A 24156-nucleotide genomic window follows, 5' to 3' on the forward strand; every position below is an offset into this window, starting at 1 on the left:
ATCCCTCAAGGTCGCTGCACAGCTGATAGGACAGTTAAGAAGGCCCATGGGATGCTGGGATAGAGGGATTGAATTCAGTCGAGAGGTCATGATGCAACTCTACAAATCTCTGGTAAGACCACACTTGGAGTATTGTGTTCAGTTCTGGTCACCCCATTGTAGGAAGGATGTGGAAGGTATGGAGATGGTGCAGAGGAGATTTAGCAGGATGTTGCCTGGATTGGGAAACAAGTCTTATGAGGTAACATTAGCAGAGCTGGGACTTTTCACTTAGGAGCGTAGAAGGATGAGAGGAAACTTGATAGAGGTCTACAGGGTTTTGAGAGGCATAGATAGGGTGGACAGCCAGCACCTGTTTCCCAGGGCAGGATCAGCAAACACTAGAGGACATGTGTACAAAGTTAAGGGAGGGAAGTTTAGGGGAGACATCAGGTTAAGTTTTTTTTACGCAGAGTTGTGGGTGCCTGGAATGCCTTGCCAGGGATGATGGTGGAAGCTGAAACATTAGGGGAATTTAAGAGAGTGTTAGACAGACATATGGATGAAATAAATAGAGGATTTAGTAAAATAAATATATTTAAGAAGGGATCAATGTGTTGGCACAACATCGAAGGCCAAAATGCCTGTACTGTGCTGTATTGTTCTATGCTAACGTTAAATAAAATCTGGAATGTGCACTTTAATAGCACATGAATTGTTTGATTACAAATTTAATACTGTGGAGTACAGGGGAAAATTTTTTAAAGTGTCTTCATCCCAAACATTATGGAGGGTGCTGTATTTACAGTGGCCAATTAAATTACCACCTTTTTGGGATATGGGAGGAATCTGGAATATTTGACAGAAACATTTTGGCCTTGGGAAGAATTTAAATTTAATTTTAAATTTAGACAAACAGCACGGTAACAGCCCATTTTGGCCCACGAGTCCGTGCTGCCCAATTTACATCCAATTAACCTATATCCCCAGTATGGTTTGAACGGTGCGAGGAAATGAAGACCTGAAGAAAACCCAGGCAAAAACAGGGATAACATACAAACTCCTTACAGACAGCGTGGGATTCGCACACTGGTTCTGATCACTATCGCTGTAAAGGCGTTGCACTAACTGCTATGCCAACCATGCAAACTCTACATTGTCAGCATCAGAAGTCAGGAATTCATCCAGATCACTGGAGCTGTGAGGCAGGATCTCCATGAGCTGCACCACTGGGCTGCCAATTTGGGACCATTGGAAAACATGGAAAGGCCATTCCAACTTGGCTGAAATGCCTGTTTTCCCACCATGGTGATGGAAATGGGAGATGATGGCTTTTCAAGACATTTTTTTAAATATGATAAGATACTAACATTATGGCAACAAACAAAGAAGCAGCACATTCTTCCTAAACATGTTTCCTTATGAATTTGCTTAACCAGGAAATTACTAAGTTAATTGGCATGACTTAGATGATTTAATTATTCTCTACCCTCAGAATCAATTATCCACGTTGTATATGCTTATGGAAAATGAAGCACTGTGGCCTTTATTTGATAGTAAATTTGAATCCCCTTTGTTTTAATAATTTTCCTTTCCAGAATGAAGATGCAGGTAACTACAAGTGCATTGCTACTAATGACGCAGGCGTCATCGAGCGCAGTGTGAGCCTGACTCTGCAGAGTAAGTCTGTGTTATTAAAATTACTTACATTAACCTGTATATTTAAATATTCAGAACTATAAATGAGACAGAATTTTATGATCTTTGCAACTAATTGTTGTTATTAATGAAGTCCAAATCATTTGGAACCATTTGCAGTCTTAAATTCATCTCACTCTGGCCATCATTAATTTATTTTCATTTAATATTTATTTCTTTTATTTAAGAAATAACTAAAACTTTCTTAAGTTTTGCTTTCATTACAAGTCCTTCTGTATTGGCTAAAATTTGTTCATCCATCAAATGATTCTTTTAGCTACCAAGTAACACTGGAGATTTTATCAGCAACGTTACAGAAGTGCACAGAGGGTGTCATGGATTACTATGAAGCCCCAAATAGCTCTTTGCATGAGGAAGAAAACCTCAAATCTCTTGGTTCTTCCTTTACAACAAATCGTTACATAGAACAATGCTGTCATGTATGCAAATCCTACATTTCTAGATTTTCTAATCATTAATATTACAATGTGATTACAGGTATACAATTGATGGAAAATTGTGCTTAAAAAGAATTCATAACATCAGTAAAATAAAATGTGCATATAGTTAAATGTTAGTACAGCACACATCACTCACAATTACTGGGCATTTAGCCATGCTGAGCTGAAGGTCAGAAGCGCCATGGAATGGGTCCCATTCTTCATAATAGTGTTTTTTTTTAAATTTTATTTAAGTTTACAAAACCAAAAAATACAAAATAATGAATTGAAACAAATACTGAATGCAAGGATATATATTCATTTTAATACAATTTACCCGCCAATCAGTGTTAACGGTAACTCCTTCCATCTATTTAAATCAAATTTAATCTTATTTAACAACGGCATGTAATTTAAACTGTATAAATTTTGATACTCTTTATCCACTATTATGCCTAAATACTTAATTTTATTGGACCATTTAAACTTCGTAAGTTATTTACAATCTAAATAATCTCCATCTGATATTGGTAGTATCTCACTTTTATCCCAATTTACTTTATAGCCTGAGATTACCCCATACCATTTCAACAAATTTTGTAGCAGTTCTAAAGAATTCTTAGGATGAGACAAACATATCAACACATCGTCTGCAAATAAGATTAATTTTATACTCTTGCCCACCAATTGTAATTCCCTTAACATTAGTTTCTTGCCTAATTGCTTGGGCCAAAGATTCTATAACAAATGCAAATAAGGCTGGTGACAGCAGACAGCCCTGTCTAGTTGATCTAAATGAATTAAATAGCTGCAAAATCTGTCCATTTGTCACCACCCGAGAAGAAGGATTAGTATATAACGCCTTAATCCAACCAAAAAAGAATGGTCCAAATTTATATCTTTCTAACACCTTAAATAAAAAATTCAACTCCACTCAGTTGAAAGCCTTTTCTGTGTCTAGCGCTAGTATCATTGGTTGGTTGAGTTGCTGCCTTGAAGCATTAATTATTGTAATTAGTTTAGTAATATTATCAGCTGAATACGTATTCTTGATAAATCCTGCTTGATCCACATGTACTAATTTCGGTAAGAAATTAGCCAATCTGTTTGCTAAAACCTTTGCTATAAATTTTGTAATCTACATTCAATAAAGATATTGGTCTGTATGAAGCGTTTTAGATTGGTCACAGTGTTTGAGCTACCGAAAGAAAATAGAGACCGACACCGAGAGCAGTTCAGTTTATACAAATATTTATTACAAATTCAAAACCTGATTTTAAACTACAATATGCAAGCCCTTCCCAATTATACTTATCAACGCCTGGACTGGTCCCAACTGCTGAAGCGAGGCAATGACCGCACACTTGTAGTAGGTTATTGGGGTGCCGGTAGCAGCTTCTCCACCTCCCTCGACTGGGACGTTAGCTGGACTCTAGAAGTTCTTCTTCTTGCTGAGAGATGTTGCCACCTCTCGGAGAGTCTCCACTTCAGCAGTGGGACCATGGCTTATATTACCCAAAAAATTGTTTACTCATAGCTTATCTCTTTGAATAAATGATTTAATTATCTTCAAGGTCTCCTGACAGTCTGTGACCAACAAAAGGCAACTGCATCTCTGGGCCTCATGGTGTAAATTAGATTATGTCTACTGATTCAATTCATCCCTGGGCCTCATGGTGGAATTCAGATTATGTCTTCTGATGCAACTGCATCCCTTCTTGCTTAAGCTGGTCTAAATCCTCCATTACATTCCACCCCTTGGTCACAGGCTGTCAGACACAAGACTTAACAAGCATTTGAGTACAGAAGGAGCGAAAAAGAGAAACTAAAACTATAATAAGCAATAATGCAAGCAACCAATGGAGAATATTGTGGTCCAATCCCCCAAATGTACCATTTAACCATGAAAAAGGATTCCAATCAAGGCTCAAATTATCCTTGTGGGCCACAATACCCAGACACTGAAGCTCACAAACAGATTTTGAAACATGCTGAACAATATCAGATATATTAGTGGATACGTCGGGCCATGTCCCCCACGGGCAACTCCCTCAGAATGTCCTCGACATCACAAATCCAATTGCTGGCATCAAAGCAGCTGTTAAGCCAGATCAGCAGGAGTGCAAGACAGAGGACCTGGAACAAAGAAACCTGACATAAGTCACTCACGATGCCGTAAGCGTTCAGTATTTAAACAAACTAAACCATCCTGTCCCTCAATAGCTACCCACCGAATATTACCCTGGGCAGGTGTCACTATTTCTCCTTTTACAAGAGGGCCACTACCTGGTGGTGCCACCCATACTTTTTGTCCGGCATTCTCTGGCTCAGGAGTGGGAGGCAATGACTGTTTTTCCTCTGGAATAGGCTGTAGTTCAGAAGCGTGAAGAAGTTGGTGGAAGGGTGTACCTCCCTTTAAAGGGCGATGATTCAAATTGTTGACTGCCTGCTGCAGCACATGGCATCACCCCTTCAAGGTCCCCAGTGGTGTTAACAAACGAATTTCATCCTTCAGTAAGCCATTCATTCGTTCAACTAACCTGGCAGCCTGCGGGTAATAAGGAATATGGTGGACCCATAAGATACTGTTGTCAGTTACCCAATCATAAATTGCCTTCCCGGAGAAGTGCAAGCCATTATCAGACTGAATTTCTTCTGGTACATCATAATGAGAAATTAAATGGTTTAGTCCTTGGATAGTGCTAGCTAGGTCAGCCGTCTTGGTGGGAAAAGCAAAAACCAGGCCTGAAAAGGTGTCAACCATTACTAGGACGTAACATTTAACCATACAGTCTGGCATAGGGCCTATGTAATCAATTTGCCAGACCACAGCTGAGCGAGCTCCCCGTCTTATTCGGCCATGCGGACCAGGAGGAATGGTGCGGGACTTCACAAGCTGGCATGCTGGGCATGTCTGCACGACCATGCGGACATCGTCCTGATGGATGGGTCAGGCAACACATACGGGCCCACATAGCTGATCTCTTCTCCCCTAAATGGCCACTCTGTTCATGTGCCCATCGAGCCAGGGGGACGGTATCGGCACGACCGATAGTGGCAAGCTGATCTGCTACTGCATTATGTTGTGCCATGTTCGTCGTCACATTGGTATGGGCATCAACATGATATACGGTTATCTCATGATGATGGGAAGCATCCCACAACAGCTGCCACAACTGTTTGCCCCATACTGGGTGGTCATGTACCAGCCAGTCATTCTTTTGCCAATCAGGCATCCATACCACTAGTCCATTAGCCACAGCCCAGGAATCAGTAAACAGCCAAAGAGGGTGATCATGGGAGTCTAGTGGTAAAGTGACTGCCTTCAACTCAGCATACTGACTGGAGCCACCATCCCCCTCCTCCAATAAGTGAGTTCCTGACCTGAGATGGTAAACCACCGCCTTCCACTTCTGCTTTCCTTGCACCCACCAGCTGCTACCATCAGTAAACCAGGCATCCTCTTGTTCTGCTTTCTGTACCATCTCTTCCATGGTCCCTTGGATCATCACTTCATCAATATAATGGTGAATCGAGAGAGAAGGCGATACTGGCACCGTCTCCAAATCACGGGCAATTAGGCTGTGGCAAATAGTGGGAGAGTGTACATAGCCCTGAGGGAAGCGGATAAAGGTATACAGACACCCCTTCTAGGTAAAGGCGAACTGATCCTGTGAGACCTCAGCTACAAGAATACTGAAGAAGGCGTTAGCGAGATCAATGATAGCATACCATGTTCCTGAGTTCCCAGTAGCAATGTTTTCAATAAGGGTAACAATGTCCGGAACTGCTGAAGCAAGTGGTGGGGCATGTTTGTTCAAAAAACAATAATCAACTGTCATTCTCCAGGAGCTGTCCGGCTTCTGGACCGGCCAAACAGGGCTATTAAAGGGTGATGTTGCGGGCCTCACTACTCCTTCCTCCTGCAAAGCATCGATGGTGGCAGTAATCTCTTCCTGCCCCCCAGGGAGGCGATATTGTGGAATGCATACTGGTTTCGGGGGGGGGGGGGGGGGGAGGCACCATCACAGGATCCCACTTAGCCCGACCCACCACTAGTCTTTTTTTAATAGTCTGAATTCCAAATGCAAATCCCTCTTGACTAGTATTAAGGGCCATACTGGCCAAAATATTGATACCCAGGATACACTCGTCAGTGGCAGCCACCAGGGCATGTAACCATATAGGGGAAGGGCCATCACCCACCATGGTGTGGACTTTTATTTCCTTCGCCAGGGTGATCGCTCCTCCCATCCCTCTATTCGAAATGTCGGTCCAGTCCAGATGTCGGGGTTACCCGGAATCACCGAGTGCTCTGCACCAGTATCGACCAAGGCCAAATATTGACGGTCATTGCCCCCACCCCAATGGACTGTTAACGGTATATAGGGCCGTGGGTCCCCATGTATCCGCCATATCTCAATGGAGTAGACACGGGGGCCCTGCCCACACCCTCATGCTTTAGTAGGGTTCGGGGGCTTCCAGGCCCACATGTCACTATTATCCAAAAGAGCCTTTTTAACCATTTGTTGTATCTCATCATGGGTAACTGGAGCAAGAGAAGCCGGCTCGATAGGGGCAGAAGGAACAGTTGGGCCAGGAAGACTCAACAGCTGAGGATGATGTCCCCCTGCCTTCCTCTTATAAAGGGCATAAAGGACCACAGTAGGTTTCCCATCAATATCACTTTTAGGTACGCCTAACTTTAACAAGGTTAGAAAAAGGTCCTTTCTTGTTGGTCCGTTATTAGCAGCAGCCCGTCTCTTTTCATCCTGCTTGTCTGATTTAACCTGGGTTATACATGAGTGGATTTTACCTCCCAACTCTAATTCTGGAAGCCCAGATAAGGCGTGCACCGCCTCAGACACACGGTGCCCAATTAGCAGACTAGTTACGGACAAAACCAATCCCTGTACAGTGGGTTGGGCGGAACGAACCAATTGGGTATACATTCTGGCTGTGAATATCTCTTCGTCAGGGCTCCCCCCATGTACCCACAGCCCTTGGAAACTACTCTGGAAATAAACCTGTTTCAGTGGCTTGTTTAAGTACATCAGTATATACTAGAAATAACAAATCATGAAATTCTATTGTAAACCCGTCTTCTCCAGGTGATTTTCCACTGGGCATAGTTTGTAATGCTTCCTTAAGTTCTAAATCAGTAAATGAACCATCCAACATCTTACTATCCTCTTCCTCTAATAAAGGTAAATTTAAATTCGCCAAAAAGGATACAATCTGCTCCATGTCCGAGGTCCCTTCAGATGTACATAAATCCTGATAAAATGTATGAAATTCATCATTAATATCCTGTGGTTTATGTTTTCTCTGAATTTCTCCTAACTGCATTAATCGTTCTAGAAACTTGGTCAGTTTTCAACTGCCAAGCTAAAACCTTATGCGCTCTCTCACCCAACTCATAGTAGCGCTGCTTCGATCGTTGAATCATTTTTTCATAATTATAGGTTGGCATTGTATTATTAGTGAAGCTTCAGTTTAGACAACTGTATTTTATTGTCCTCTGTTGAATTTTTCTGAAATGTCTTCTCTAATGCTGCAATTTATTTTTCTAAGTCCAGAATTTCTACTATATATTGCTTCTTCACTTTTGCTGTATAACTGATCATTTGACCCCGTAAATATGCTTTTAAAGTATCCCATAATGTAAACTTACTTTGAACTGAACCTTTGTTCATTTCTTTAAAAAAAACCTTACCTGATCTCTTACAAACGTAATAAATTCAGGCTTTTTTTTAAACAACATTTCATTAAATCTCCAACAATAACTAATTTCTGCCACCTCAGCGACACCACATGAAATCAACAATAATGAGTGATCTGACAGAATCCTACTCTTATACTCAGCCTGTCCAATTCGACCCTGCAAATGTGCTGATACCAAAAAAAAAATCTATTCTTCAAAATGAATCATGATGTGCAGAATAAAATGAAAAATCCTTTTCGGTCGGATTCATCCACCTCCATATTTCCAATAACTTTAAATCCCCCATCAACTCAGTTATTCTTTTTGCCATCTTGGTTTTCTTCAGAATTTTTGGAGACTTATCCAACAATGGATCCATACAACAATTAAAGTCCCCTCCTACCATAATATTGTGATTGATTCAAATACAAAAATGCATTAGTAACAAATTCTACGTCATCTTCATTCAAATACAAATTCATCAAAGTCAAAGCCCTCTGGAAATAGTTTACAATTAACCTTCAAAACCCTACCTGCATTAGCAGAAAAAGATTCTAACATAAAAGGCACCTTTTTAATGAATCAAAATTGCTACTCCTCGAGTCTTGGAATTAAAGGAAGACACGATCACATGTTCAACCCAGTCGAGTTTCAACTTCAAATGTTCTTTCTCCGTCAGATGAGTCTCTTGTAAAAATGCAATGTCCACCTTCATCTTTTTGATATAGTCCAACACAAGTTTCCTTTTTATCGGATGATTAATCCCTTTTACATTAAATGTCACGAAATTCAATTTACTCATTATTCCCTTCCGAATGGCACCCAACACAACAAACCCTAACACAATATTAAAAAAGAAAAGACCCCTTAAACTACCAATATAGAAAATTATACATGAAAAAAGAAAAAAAATGCAAAAAAAATCCCCTAACAAACAAAAAAACAAAACAAAACCCTACAAAATAAAACACCACTTAAGTGGGACTCCCCTCTATTATCCAGGTGTGGTCAAAACCACTAGTGACAGACAACTTCGAAAGATGGAGAGTCATCCACCTACCCCAGCTGATAGTCCAATATCAAGAAAAAAAAGTTATCCATATTCAGACATTCATTCCACAGCCCCCATGGTACCAGCAACTTGACCATCATCTCCAATCTTAATCAATTTCTACTCCTCCAGATTCTTCCTTCCATTTCCATTCCCATTCTTCTTTGGAGATCCCTGTGATTTCAGTTGTTTCTGCAACTCAGAACTGGTTGGATTATTTGGTAAAGAGTTAGAAAATGTCAAAGCTTCACTCTCATCCTCAAATAAATGAGCCTGAAAATTACCATAAAACACTTTCCACATGGCTGGGTATCTAAAAGCACATCTGTAATTCTTCTTCCATAACACCGCCTTTGCTGGATTAAATTTTTGATGTCTCCTTCTGACATCCTGACTCAAATTAGCATAAAAAAACCACTCTATTACCCTGGACCACCAAAGGTCCCTGATTTTGGCGGGATTTCTGCACTACTAAACATATCATCTCACGATCTTGATACCGTAAATATCGAATAAGAACCACTCGTGGGGGTTGATCTGGAAAGGTTTTCGCCGTATCGCCTTATGCGCTCTATCCAATTCTAACCCTTCCAGAAACACATCTTTTCCCAACATCTCAGGTATCCATTTCCAAAAAAACTTCACCAGATCCGTTCCTTCAATATCCTCCAGCAGTCCTACTATCTTAACATTATTACACCAGCTCTGATTCTCCAATGAATCAATTTTCTTCAAAGATTCTCGCTTTTGCACATCCCTGCCCCTGATACAATGTTCCACATAGTCCATCCTATCTGTATATCTCTCCACCTTGTCATTGCAATCACGAAATACTCATTTAATTTCTTTAAATTCATCTTGCACCGTATCCACTGCTCGCAAACATTTAGTTACATCTTTTTTTAATTGTAGACACTTCTTCCTAAATATTGGCCATTTTCCCTCTTAATTCAGTCAGTTGGGTCTTGTTATCCATAAATCCCTGTGTAACCTGTGCTGCCATATTGTCCATCCTACATATGAAATCTTCAGACAAAGATAATGTAGTATCCCCTTCCACAGTTAGAGTTTCAAAAGTCTGTAAAGGAGATTTCAATCTCTGAGACCTACCTTCTATAATTCTTCCAGCCTGCAGTATTGCTTCTTCTTCTTCTTCCTCAGTAGTTATTGGCAGTTCTTCCTCTTCTTCTGTATCCACAGCCACTATTTCGGCCCATGCCACTTGTCTGCGGGTCTGAACCCCTCCCCCCACCAAACCAGGCTGACATCGTCGGCCCAGTGGAGTGCGGCCATTCCCAAAGCCTGGGCCTGGTCAGTTCACTGCGTTCAGTCCAGTTCAGTCTTCTGACCCTGTGCCAGTGGTCGTCACGCCGCCAGCCGCACCAACATGCTCACAGTCGCGTTCACGAATGGAGCGCTTGCCTCCGCACTCTCCAACCTCTTTGGGCACGTGTTCTGTGTCACAATCGCACCCCCCCACTCCAAAACAGGGCCCACCTTACTGGCCCCATCTTGCATTGTTAAACACAAGGAGAGCACCGGTGTAACAGAAATCTTAGCCTGGATGGTCCTCTGTGTCTTTGGGGCTTCCAAAATCGAAGCTCAAGGATCCTTCTGGAGGTAGCCCTTAACTCTTTCGCACTTTCAGCTCTTTTAAAATATGCTTTCTTCCCAGGTTGAGCTTTTAATCTCTTTATTATTGCTGTACTTGACTCTTGAACTTGTTCAAAAAAGTTTTGAATATTTTAACTGTCTTTAATTTTTGGGCATTAATTATTATGTTTCACACGTCCTCTTCTTACGCCATCTTGCCACGCCCCCTATAATAGTAGTTGACCTGGATGAAGGAGGCTAGAGTTTGTATTTCACTTGAACCCATTAATAAAATAATTAACTTCAATTCAATACATTAATTTTAGCTTTTAAAATGTCTCTGATGAGACTGAGAGTTGGTGGAAAGGGCCTCTGACAACACTTTCTTCAGGGAACTTGGGGTGCCAGAGGTCAAAACAACAAGTGCAGATTGAACTGCTTCATGGGGAAGCAGATAAAGCAAAGAGGCTACAGAAGGCTGGTGTTGGGGGTAAATATGAGGCTTGGGCCATTTAGTGTGTAATCTGCCCCATGGTGTTTGTGCTTGTATTTATGTGGTTTAACATTCATATAATGTTTTCTCTTGCTCCCCAGCTCCCGGTATCTAGTCTTCAAGAATCTATATTTGACCTTCTGCATGCAGCTGTGACATTGAACATAAAACATTACAGCACAGCCTATGTGTGATAGTACAGATTCTATCACCAATGTATATATGTACATATGTACAGATGGTAGTGTAGGATGACTGTGATTGACTGAGAGTGTAGCCACACCTACTGGCAGGTCTTAAAGGATTGCTCCTAGCCAGACCAGGTCATTCTGGACTGGTCGACCTACTTGTGATATAACTTTTAGTTAATAAAAGCCTTGGTTTGGATCAACAAGTCTTTGGTTCTTTCGACGCGCATTACACTATGTAAACCACTTTCATCTTTCTTGCACATTTACTTTCCTGTTTGGCAATTTGTATGGTTTTTATTCCCATTTTCCTCCAACCATTGCCTTCATAATTTGTTGTCTGAGGTTCTGGTTGTTGATGTTAATTCATCATTCAATATATTTTTTTCATCTGATTGTATTCTGCAGTATAGGCCCAGCTCCTACCCAGAGACTCAATCTCAACAAAATGTCTGATTGAGGCTTTTCATTAGGATCCTATCAGCAGTCCTTTTTCTCTTCCAGGTTCCCCAGTGTTCACAATCGAACCCATGGATATCAATGCTGATGCTGGAAGCGTGGTGATGTTGAACTGCCAAGCAGGAGGAGAGCCACTTCCAACTATTGAATGGTCCCGGCAAGGACGGCCACTTGTAAGAAACGATAGGATCACAGTCTTATCCAACAACTCGCTGCGGCTTGCAGCTGTGCAGAAGGAGGACACATCGGAATACGAGTGTGTTGCCAGGAACCTGTTGGGTTCAGTACTTGTTAAAATCTCTGTGACAGTACAAGGTTTGGGCCTCTTAAATCCTTTCACTAATACAAATAAATTCTCTTGAATTGATCAAGTGCACTATCTTTGCTGGCCTAGAGAACAGGTGCCAAAAGTATTGTCTTTCAACATCTTCTCGGTCTGATCTCCAATTCTCTGCCTGGATAAGTAGGTGAAGATATATAATTTGGCTAAGTCTACAGGAACTATCATTGAATCACTGTGGATGTGTCTCTGACACCTCAAAGGGGGTTTTCAACATCATTAAAGTGGGTTCTGTTTAATTTTACTAGGGATGCAGAAATAGCTGTGACTTTATAGAAATCTAGTGCCTGGAAATGAAGTTAAAGTATTTGCAGGTGTTGGGGGATGGGGGTCAAGTGCAATGCACAAAGTGCTGGAGAAACTCAGCAAGTCATGCAGTATCTATACGAAGTAAAGGGTAACCAATGTTCTGTGCTTGGGACATTCATCAGGTAAACATTGGTTACCCTTTGCTTCCTATGGATCTGCATGACCTACTGAGTGCCTCCAACTCTTTTGTGCACTGCCTGCAAATTAAGGATGTCATCACTTGGGTTTGAATGCAAGGAATAAAAGTACCTTTTAAACCTCATTGCCTACCTAACCCTATAATGCACGTTTCTCCACTATCTAATTTGTATGGAAAAAGTGAGAGTTAAACATGCCTTTTCAATTTTTCAAATCTACTTTATAATTAACTGAAATTAGCACACAGGGCAAATCAACATTGGTTTACTTACTCTTGTTTTGGATACTATTCCAACAGTAAAGGGAAACGTGATACAAACGAAGATTTCAATGTTAACAAATCATTCCTACTGACATGGTGATGAATGCTGAAATTCCATCCTTACACCTGTTCCTCTTCCCCTCTTTCCCCTATCAACTTTACCACATTAGCCATGCTTTTAGCCATCTGCTCTAAAATTGCCTTAGATGGTTCAGTGTCAAATTCTGTGTGTGTAAATTGTAGGATGTGTTGGAACCCATGGAAGATAGGAGAGAACTAAATTACAATACAAAAACAGAAATAGGCCACATCTGAGGAAGGGAAATAAAAGTAACATTTCAGGTCTAAGACCATTTTAAATAACAATAGAGTTCATTACCTCATATAGGTAATGTCCATCAGTAATAATAGAATTAGTCCTCTCAGCTTGAAAGCACCAGAAACATTTTTGGTAATTACTACATTTCACTGTTACAATAATAATACAAGAAATGCAACAGAATAGCAAAATGAAGTGTTAAGTATTTGAATTCCTGTTGATTTGTCTCCTACAGTGCACGGCGGGTTTTCTGCATGGTTGAAGTGGGGACCGTGTAGCGTGACCTGTGGACAGGGAATAAGGAAACGGCAGCGGCTTTGTAACAATCCAGTTCCTGCAAATGGAGGACGGCATTGTCAGGGCACTGATTCAGAAAGACGGGAATGTCAATCCAAATCTTGTCCAGGTGTTTTTCAATTTAGCAGTATAATGTTACATAATAGTTTAGAATTTCAATTAGAGTTGATGCTTATATTCCAAAATTGGAAATAACTATAAAAATAAGCATAATTTTCCTGTAGTATTTTCTTAAATATTTACTGTACAATAAAATAGTTCAATTACTGTGGCATTTAATTGAACTATATTCAATAGATTCACACAGGTATTCATGAACTGAAAAAGGTCATTTTTAATTGCATCACAAGGTTGTCATTTAACCAAGATATTATAGTCCAAACTTCCCAAAAACAGTGGAATAGAAAAAGATAAGGTTAAGAATTAAAAATAAATCTTTAATTCAATCCAGTTACACTTGTTGGAAAAGGAGGGCAGTAATAGGATGGGCAAAGCAGAAGTATCCTCCCAGTTAATTCATACAGATTCCAGAAGGTTTGTGAGTAGCTGATCACCTGAAAACATCAACCCATCTGTACTTCCATGTTGCCCTGCACCTCCAACCTGCTCCCCACAATGTTAAAAGCAAAAGTAATGGCAAAAGGAAATGGTGATTTAACTGTTAAAAGGTCTACCTGTGTACAGAGATAAAACACAAAAGTTAATGACAGATCTTTTAGACCTTTCGCAATTCCTACAGTTCAAGGACCCCAGGGAATCATTTTCTTGTCCCTCAATTTCCAAATATATCAGAGGGGCAGCAAGAGTTGTGGAATCATATGTCAGTGAGAATTGAGGATGAAGAACAAAGTTAACTGTAATTTTTACATGTATTTTTTATACTTTGCATTAACATAAGTACTTGTTTCATGATAATTTATGGGTATAACCTCTTGCAAACAGGGCTTAAATATTTTGTGGGTTTTTTTGTTGAAATGGTAATTAAACAACATTTTAACCAGAAACACTGAAAGACTTGGTATTAACAAATATTTGTGCCTTCAGTGGATGGCAGTTGGTCAGAATGGAGCCAGTGGGAAGAGTGTTCTCATACTTGTGGCCAGGGGAACAGGACGAGGACCAGGAGTTGCAGTAATCCATCGACGCAGTTTGGTGGGAGGCGATGCGAAGGCAAGGCAATGGAAGCCATTATGTGCAACATCCAGCCATGTCCAGGTGAATCAGACAACTTCCAAAGATTAATTTTGCATCAATTTCTTTCCTCCGGGGCCTCAGGAGAGAGTGGAATGGGTGCATTGTGTTCATACCCCTGGTCTCATCTACTGGCATTTAAAACAGTTGAATAATAAAATGTGGATTGAAAAGATTAGTGTAAATAACAATTTGTGGTTCCTCGAGGGAAGGAGATCTCATTTGGCTGCTGTGTGTCCAGACATCACAATGTGCATGTTTTTGTCAGCTTTCTGAAGTGACCTCATGAGCCATTCATTTATACCTGTCAAGGCAAATACTAAAAGATACTAAATGCTATCCTAGGCAGCAACATTTGATTTCCATGAATAAAAAAACATTAATGGCTCAGTGCTCCATTTCCAACTGGTCACAAGCCACAACATGCTGAGCCAAAGAGGTGCTCAGCAGGTCAGGCAGCATCCATGGAGGGAAATGGACAGTCAATGTTTTGGGTTAAAACCCTGCTTCAGTGTCCATTTCCCTCCGTGGATGCTGCCTAACCCATTGCCTTCCTCCAGCAATTTGATTTTTGTTCTAGTGTCTAGTATCTGCAGTCTCTTACCTTTCCAACCACAACATGCTCCTTGTTAAACATTTCAGAAGAGATTTACTTAGATATTTCCTAGAGGAGCTATGAGAGATTAGGCAAACTTGGGTTGTTTTCTGTGGAGTGACGGATGCTGAGAGTTGTGACCTGATAGAAATTGGTAAAATTATGAGAGGTATGAATAGGGTGGTCAGTCAGAATCTTTCTCCCAGGGTAAAAATGTCACACTTTGAAGACATGCATTCAAGATAATGGGGGAGGGGAGGTGAAGTTTGAAGGAGATGTGCGGGGTAAGCTTTTATTTAAACTCAGAAAGTGAATGGTAGATGGTTTGAACATGCTGTCAGGGACAGTCATGAAAGCAATAATACAGTTGAGTTTAAGAGACTAGATGAACATGATATGCAGGGAATTGAGAGGCATGTATCATGTGCCATCAGCAGAGATATAATTTATATTCAGCTCAGACATAGTGAACTGAGGGCCTGTTCCCGTGCTGTACTGTTCTTTATTGCTTCATTTTTGAAAATTAACTTTATTTTTGCCAATCTATCCTGAAGATCTTATCAATTTTTGAACCATTTCCTTGTAACACATTGCAGCACAATAAAGGAGCTGCAGCCACAAAGCTCTCCAACCTGAGTTCGATCCTATGTTGGGTGCTATCTGAATGCAGTTTTCATATTCTCCACATGTCTGTAGGTTTCCTCGCACAGTCCAAATATGTGCTGATTGATGAATTGGCAACTTTAAATCACCCTCTAGTATGCAATTGGAATGCAAGAGAATCAAGGAGAGTTGATGGTCCTATGAGAAAGAATGGATCACATAAAAGTTCAAGCTCAAGTTTATCATCATCTGATTGCACAAGTACAACTCGACAAAATTGTGTTCTCCGGTCCCTGATGCAAAATGTGCAGACACCCAACCCCTCATAACACACATACAGACAAACAATAGATATGCAGGAGGAGTAGACATATATACAAATAAATAGTTCAATAGAGTCTTGGATGGTTAGTGTGAGCCATTCCTTTATTTGTTTCGCATTCTCACTGCCCTTCAAAGAAGCTGCTTTTAGTTTGGGTAGTGCTAACTCTAAATACTTCTGTATTTCTTTCCCGAAGGGAATAACTGAAAGATGCTGTGTGCAGGTGAAATGAGACCATGGGAATGTTCTGCGACCCAGTAAACCTGATGGGCCAAATACCAGGTCATAAGAAAATATAGTACATGGAAATAATAGATTGATTTTATTTTTGCAATAACAGCAGAGAGTTTTACAGTTCTAACCAGTTGACCATTGATTTTATTAAGGTCTCCTAATGTTATGCTTTTATAGACTGAAATATATTGCACCATTTTATTAATCTTTCTCCAGTGGTTGGTGGCTGGAGTTCCTGGTTACCATGGAGTCCATGCAGTGAGACTTGTGGGAAAGGGACTCAGACTCGACTGAGACTCTGTAACAATCCTCCTCCGTCATTCGATGGGGCACACTGTGAGGGGCAAGATGCACAGACGCGCGTTTGTAAGAAAAGAATGTGTCCAGGTAAGCAAGAAAAAGCTACCAAGTATTTCAAAAAAGAGCAAAAAACTTTCTTCGTCTCTGGGATGGAATTAGTTCTCTGCATTTAGAAAAGTGTCTGGCAAAGTTTCATCCCACAGCTGGCACTATCAAGGCAGAGAAATGAATTAAGTGCTGGTTACCATACCTACATAGCAACAGTGAGCATAGCAACAAGAGTGACTGCTTAGTTTTTGAAGCAACATGAACGCATTTTATAAATATTCAATCCTTGCCAAGTTCATAAGCCTACATTAGGAAATATATGAAATCAATCAGAAAATTGATCATTGTTTACTGCTTATAAACTGGGTCTTTTCCAGGAAAATCTGCTTTACAAAGGTAAATGCTGTCATATTTGCTCTGTACATCTCAATAAGCACCTTAGCTGCCAGAATTGATGAGAATTTAATTGTAGGGCAACAAACTTGTCTGTAATGCCTAGCATCTCACTGTTTTAGTGGATGGGAAATGGATACCTTGGATCAGCTGGAGTGCTTGTAGTGTGTCATGTGGAGGAGGTACTCGCCAAAGGTCCAGGATATGTTCAGATCCTTCACCTCAGTATGGAGGCCGCTACTGTGAAGGCACCGATATACAAATGGATTTCTGCAATACTGATTCATGCCCAAGTGAGTATGATGAGCCATCAGTAAATTTCACTGAACTGTTCCAGTGCTCAATTCAACTGTTCCAGTTTGCTTAATCCTTAAAATTAAGATTAAAACCAGATGCAATTGAAATATAACAGATTATTTTAGAAATACAAAATGGGTTCACTTGATAAAGGATCCTGACCTGAAACGTTGATTGACCAATTCTACCCAAGGATGCTGTCTGAGTTCCTCAAGATTCCAGCATTTGCAGTTTCTGTGTTTCTCACTTGCATCGGGTTCTTTAACATTGAGATCCGAGATTTTTAGAGCGCGGTCTCAGCCTGAAATAATAACTTGACTTTTGTTTCTTCAGGTGCTATTTTCAGATACGATTTTTCTTTTGGTCAAAAAGATACGATTAAATTTTCAGATTGTCATTGCCCAATCAGTTAATACTCTAAAATGTTAATACTCTAACAGAGCTTTCGGAAATCTTCTGTATGGGCAATTAAATACTGGTTTGAGCAAAATATGCTTTATCCTTGAAGTAAGATTAGGCAAGTGGAAAATCTTCGTTCTGACGATTCCTATGGTTTGGAGTTTCTTCAGCTTGGAGATGGTTTGCATATTTGTTAAATATCTCTGACCTCAAAATAATTGAAATGAAATGTTCATCTATATCAATTCCTGAACTGTGTGAACACTATACTGTTTAAGGCATGACATTGACCAACTTCTATCCTGTTGTGTATACTTTCATGCACAACCAGATAAAAGCCAATTAAACAACACCCAACTGCAGTGTATATCTGTTTTTAACTGAACTGACTGATTCATGGATTTAATATCTGCAGTTCAGTTTTTCACAGACAATGTACACTTTGTTCTTGGTCAGGTAAGCTTATTTACAGAGTCCAATTCTCATCATTTTACACCCCATTTGCAAGATAAATTCAAATCTTCAATATCCTTCCCCAAAGGACCATTCAAAATCTTTCAGCTCTCTGCAATGGAAATTAATTCTGACAATTGTCATCTTCGCACTTCTGGATTTGATGACTTTTGGAATGTGTTGAATCATTATCTCAAATATAGTACATTCATGGAAGTATTGATATTGCATGTGCACAAAGTTGTAAAAATATTGGACATTCGTGAAGGGTGAAATCAATAAGAAATTGGTTAGGTTGTTAGTGATGCTGGATGCTCAGGAGGGCTCTTACTTATCCAATTGTTTGTGCATTGACATTACAGTTCACGAGTCACAACATCATTAACAATGCTGATAACGTTTACTCCTTCAGTACATGGGAACTGGGGTCCGTGGAGCAGTTGGGGAAGCTGCAGCCGAACGTGCAATGGAGGCCAAATGCGACGCTATCGTACCTGTGAAAATCCCCGACCGGTGAATGGTGGAAGGGCTTGTGCGGGTGCTGACACACAGATTCACCGGTGCAGCACTGAAATTTGCCCAGGTTAGCAGGTTGATTTTACTTCAGTAATTTGGATCCAGAAAAAAAAAGAAAGGTCATTTAACTACACCTCTTCCCTGCAAAGGACTGTATTAATTTCTCCATCTCTGCCCTGAGAATGAGACCTTCCATTCCAGGACATCTGAGACACCCTCTACCTTCAGAAAATGTGGTTTCCCCTCCACTGCCATTAACTCAGCTTTCATCCCATCTTCTCTATTTCCCATGCATCTGCCCTGGCCACTTCCCCCACCAGATGCAACAAGGACAGGATTTCTCTTGACCTCACCTACTACCTCACCAGCCTCAGCATTTTACAGATCATTCTCCACATTTTCTGCTCCCTACACCACCACCAGACACATCTTCCCTCCCCTGTCTGCATTCCATAGGAATTGCTCCACCCATGACTTCCTCGTCCACTTATCCCTTCCCACCAATTGTCTGCTTGGTATCTACATCTGTGACCACAAAAAGTGCTGCATTTGTACCTCCTCCTTCACCACTATTTGGGATCCCAAACACTCCTTCCATGTAAAGTAATACCACCTGTGAATCTTTAGGGGTCATTTACTGCATGCAGTGCTTCTCATTGCGCCTCCTCTACATGGGGGAGACTGAACGCAGGCTGGATGATTATTTCGTTGACCGCCTTTGTTCTGTCCAGTGCAACAGCAAGAATCCTCCAGTGACCCAATTCCACACCCCATTGCCACATTGGCATGTTTGTTTTTGGTTTCATGCTGCCAATTTGAGGTCACCCACAAATTGGTGGAACAACACCTTGTATCCTATCTCAACAGTCTCCATCCAAATGGCATCAATATTGACCTCGAATTTCTGTTAACCCACTCCCCATATCCCCGTCTCCCTTCCCTTTTTCTACCAGAATGTTATCTTTTCTTAGCCCTATGCCCTTATCACTTCTCAGCTTTTTTCTCTTCTTCCCCTACCCATCTGTATCTACATATTACCTGCTCGCTTGGGTTCCTTCCCCCTTCCCCTTTCCCCAACCTTCATCTTCAGGCATCTACCTGATTTTTGCCACTCCTGAGGAAGGGCTCAGGCCCAAAACCTCAGCTGCCTTTTGTTTTCTGTGGATGCTGTGTGATCTGCTGAGTTTTTTCAGCACTTTTGTGTACTGCCACAGCCAGATTTCACAAGGTTTGACCAAGATACCTGTGTCTACCACAAATTTCTACTGTCCTTGAGAAAGTTGAGATAACCTCAGGAGGAGCTATGGCTGGAGGTTTGCACACTGCTCTTTATGGAGCTGCTTTCAGTAAAATAATGTGGATCAGTTATTAGCATCAAGCTATTGCCTGCTGGATGTACCTATACTGCAACAAAAGCTCTCTCACATACAAACTCATTATTACTACTACAACAACATGCTTGCAATTTTATAATTCCTAATTCCCAAGATCAAACTGCATATACAGTTGCTCAGAGCAGCTGTAATGGTACTGATCATTCAGGACTGTTTTGTAATATTAGAGGATCTCTTGAGTAACCACCAATGCTAATTGTTTATTTCTCTAAAAGTGGATGGAAACTGGAGTCCTTGGCAAGCATGGAATGATTGTTCAGCAACGTGTGGAGGTGGGGAACAAAGGAGACGCCGTCTGTGTAACAACCCAGTGCCAATGAATGGAGGACGCTCGTGCCCAGGAGATAGTTCACAGGTCTCTAGGTGTAGAGTGCAACCTTGTCCAGGTTTGTTAGCTGTGTCATTGAATAGAAAAGAACACTACAGCTTTGAACTTAAGAATGACCACTTTAAAGAGATTACCAATGTGGGGGTTTCTCTTATTCCATATGTTGAAATTATTTTTTAAAATATCTTAGCACTGCCGTTAAAATTAGTTAAGGGCAAATGACCTTGGAGATTAGAGATCCATAGAAAAGCAAAGCACAGGACCAGGCCTTTAGGCCCACTTGTCTGTGCTGAACATGATGTCCAAATCAAACTGAAAATCTGCTGCTTGCACGGAATAGATGTCACTCCATCCCCTTCATATACATTGTCAGAATCAGAATTTATTGTAATGAACACGTCATGAAATTCAATGTTTTGCAGCAGCCTCATTGTCTGTCTAGAAGACTTTACAAATGCTACTATTGTATCTGTATCCACCATCACTCCTGGAAGCCCATTCCAGGCACCTACTACTCTCAGTGTAAAATATTTACATCACACATTTCCCTTAAACTTACTCCCCCTCACCTTAAAAACATTTCCTCTTGTGACTGATGCTTTTCCCCTAGGAAAAAAGATTCCGACTGTCCTCCCTAACAATATCTTTCATGATTTTATACTCCTCTATCAGGTTACATCTTACACTTCAGTGAAATCAACCCAAGCTTGTCCAATCTCTTCCCCATAACTCATACTCTCTAAATCAGGCATAATTGTAAATCTTTTCCATACCCTTTCCAAAGCCTCTACATCCTTCCTGTAATGGGGTGATCAGAATTGTATGTGATATTCCAAATGTGGCCAAACCAAAGTTTTATATAACTGCAATATGACCTCTTTATTTTTATACTAAATGCCCCACTCAATAAAGCCAAGCATAACATTACCACCACCTCCTCCTTTACCATCGTATCAACTTGTGTGGCACTTTCAGGGAGTGATGGAGCCTAGATTCCTCTACACATCCCACATCAAGACTTTAAAGAGCCCTACCATTAACTGTATACATTCTCCTTTCACTTGACCTCCTCACAAGTTCAACTTTTTTTCCCTTTAAACTCATTTCTTTTTTTTAATATTTTTTTATTTTTCACACTATGAACCATATTAACCAAATTACACACAAACAATTCCCTCTTGAATATACAGTGTCATTTTCTCCCCTTTCCCCCCCCCTTCCCTCCCCTCTCCAAACCCATTAAACATTCAACATATACAATACAATAATCCCATTAAACACGTCATCACACAATGAAAATAAACAAGAAAATTGTGTCATCTACTTTTACACACTGGGTCAGTTCATTTCGTCTTCTTCTCATTCTATCATTTTAGGGGGTACAGTCCGCAGTAAGCCCTCTCTGTTATGTTCCATGTACGGTTCCCAAATTTGTTCAAATAATGTGACTTTATTTTTTAAATTATATGCTTTTTTTCCAATGGAATACATTTATTCATTTCCATGTACCATTGCTGTATTCTCAGGCTCTCTTTTTTTTCCAAGTTGACATTATACATTTTTTTGCTACAGCTAAGGCTATCATAATAAATCTTTTTTGCGCTTCATCCAGACCTAATTGAGGCCTAATTCTTTACTTCTTATATTACTTAGAAGGAAGATCTCTGGATGTTTTGGTATGTTGCTTTTTGTGATTTTATTTAATACCTGATTTAGATCTTCCCAAAACTTTTTCACTTTCTCACATGCCCAAATTGCATGTACTGTTGTTCCCGTTTCCTTCTTACAGCAAAAACATCTATCTGATACTGTTGGGTCCCATTTATTTAACTTTTGGGGTGTGGTGTATAGCCTGTGTAACCAGTTATATTGTATCATGCGTAACCTCGTGTTTATTGTATTTCTCATAGTTCCGGAGCATAGCTTTTCCCATGTTTCATTCTTTATCTTTATGTTTAGATCTTGTTCCCACTTTTGTTTGGGTTTATAGCTTATTTCATCATTTTCTTTCTCTTGCAGCTTGATGTATATGTTTGTTATAAATCTTTTAATTATCATTGTGTCTGTAATCACATATTCAAAGCTGCTTCCTTCTGGTAATCTCAGTCTGCTTCCAAATTTGTCCTTTAAGTAGGTTTTCAGTTGGTGGTATGCAAACATTGTGCCATGAGTTATTCCATATTTGTACTTCATTTGTTCAAATGATAATAAATTATTTCCCAAAAAACAATTTTCTATTCTTTTAATCCCTTTTCTCTCCCATTCTCTAAAGGAAAGGTTATCTATTGTGAAAGGGATTAGTTGATAATTTGTTTTTTTCCTTTCTACGTGAATCTTCTTCCAAATGTTGAGCAGATGGTGCAGTACTGGTGAACTTCTATATTGCACTAGTTTTTCATCCCACTTATAAAGTATATGTTCTGGTACCTTCTCCCCTATTTTATCTAGCTCTATCCTGGTCCAATCTGGTTTTTCCCTTGTTTGATAAAAATCTGATCGATATCTTAATTGTGCTGCTCTATAATAATTCTTAAAGTTTGGTAGCTACAAACCATCTTGTTTGTACCATTTTGTTAATTTATCTAGCGCTATCCTCGGTTTCCCCCCTTTCCATAAGAATTTCCTTATTATTTTCTTTAGCTCATTGAAGAATTTCTCTGTTAAGGGAATTGGTAATGATTGAAATAGGTATTGTATCCTTGGGAAGATATTAATTTTAATGCAATTTACCCTTCCTATCAGTGTTAGTGGTAAATTTTTCTAATGTTCTAAGTCATCTTGTAATTTCTTCATTAATGGCTGATAATTTAATTTGTATAGATGGCCTAGATTATTATCTAGTCTAATACAATAATATGTCATCTGCAAATAGACTGATTTTATATTCCTTCACTTTTATTTTTATCCCTTTTATTTTATTTTATGTTCTTATCAGTTCTGCCAATGGTTCTATTGCTAAAACGATCAGTAAAGGAGATAGTGGACATCCCTACCTAGTTGACCTGCTTAATTTAAATTGGCTCGATATATATCCATTTACTGTCACCTTCGCCATTGGACCCTTATATAATGCTTTAATCCAATTAATATATTTCTCTGGTAGGTTGAACCTCTGTAATACTTTGAATAAATAATTCCATTCTACCTTGTCAAAGGCTTTCTCTGCGTCCAAAGCAACAGCCACTGTCGGTGTCTTATTTCCTTGTACTGCATGGATTAAGTTAATGAACTTACAGACATTGTCCGTTGTTCATCTTTTCTTAATAAATCCAGTTTGATCTAGTTTTACTATTTTTGGTATACAGTCGGCCAATCTGTTTGCTAATAGTTTTGCTATTATCTTATAATCTGAGTTAAGTAGAGATATTGGTCTATACGATGCTGGTGTTAGTGGATCTTTCCCCATCTTTGGTATTGCTGTAATTATTGCTGTTTTACATGAATCTGGCATGTTTTGTGTTTCTTCTATCTGGTTCATTACTTCCAGGAGAGGAGGAATTAATAACTCTTTAAATGTTTTATAGAATTCTATTGGTAGTCTGTCGTCCCCAGGCATTTTATTGTTCGGTAGCTTTTTTAATATATCTTGTATTTCCTCTATTTCAAATTGTTTTATTAATTTGTTTTGCTCCTCTTCTTGCAATTTCGGTACTTCACTTTTAGCTAGAAACTCATCTATTTTGTCTTCTTTCTCAGTTCGATATAATTGCTCGTAGAATTCCTTAAAGTTTTCATTGATCTCTGTTGGTTATATGTAATTTGTTTGTCCTTTTTCCTTGATGCCAGTACCGTTCTTTTAGCTTGTTCTGTTTT

General features: G+C 39.8%; 1 protein-coding gene across 1 annotated transcript in view; it reads left to right on the forward strand.

Moving 5' to 3' along the window:
- Positions 1-24156, forward strand: part of hmcn1 (hemicentin 1) — a 538964-nt gene that overhangs the window by 472690 nt on the left and 42118 nt on the right. Inside the window, exons 86-93 of the mRNA XM_069942357.1 lie at positions 1578-1659; positions 11651-11920; positions 13209-13379; positions 14315-14485; positions 16432-16602; positions 17079-17249; positions 18518-18688; positions 20231-20401. Of these exons, the coding sequence (XP_069798458.1) occupies positions 1578-1659; positions 11651-11920; positions 13209-13379; positions 14315-14485; positions 16432-16602; positions 17079-17249; positions 18518-18688; positions 20231-20401 (1378 nt within the window). The remainder of the gene's footprint in view (positions 1-1577; positions 1660-11650; positions 11921-13208; positions 13380-14314; positions 14486-16431; positions 16603-17078; positions 17250-18517; positions 18689-20230; positions 20402-24156) is intronic.

Source organism: Narcine bancroftii, chromosome 5, assembly GCF_036971445.1.
Source record: "Narcine bancroftii isolate sNarBan1 chromosome 5, sNarBan1.hap1, whole genome shotgun sequence".
Classification (NCBI taxonomy): Eukaryota; Metazoa; Chordata; class Chondrichthyes; order Torpediniformes; family Narcinidae; genus Narcine; species Narcine bancroftii.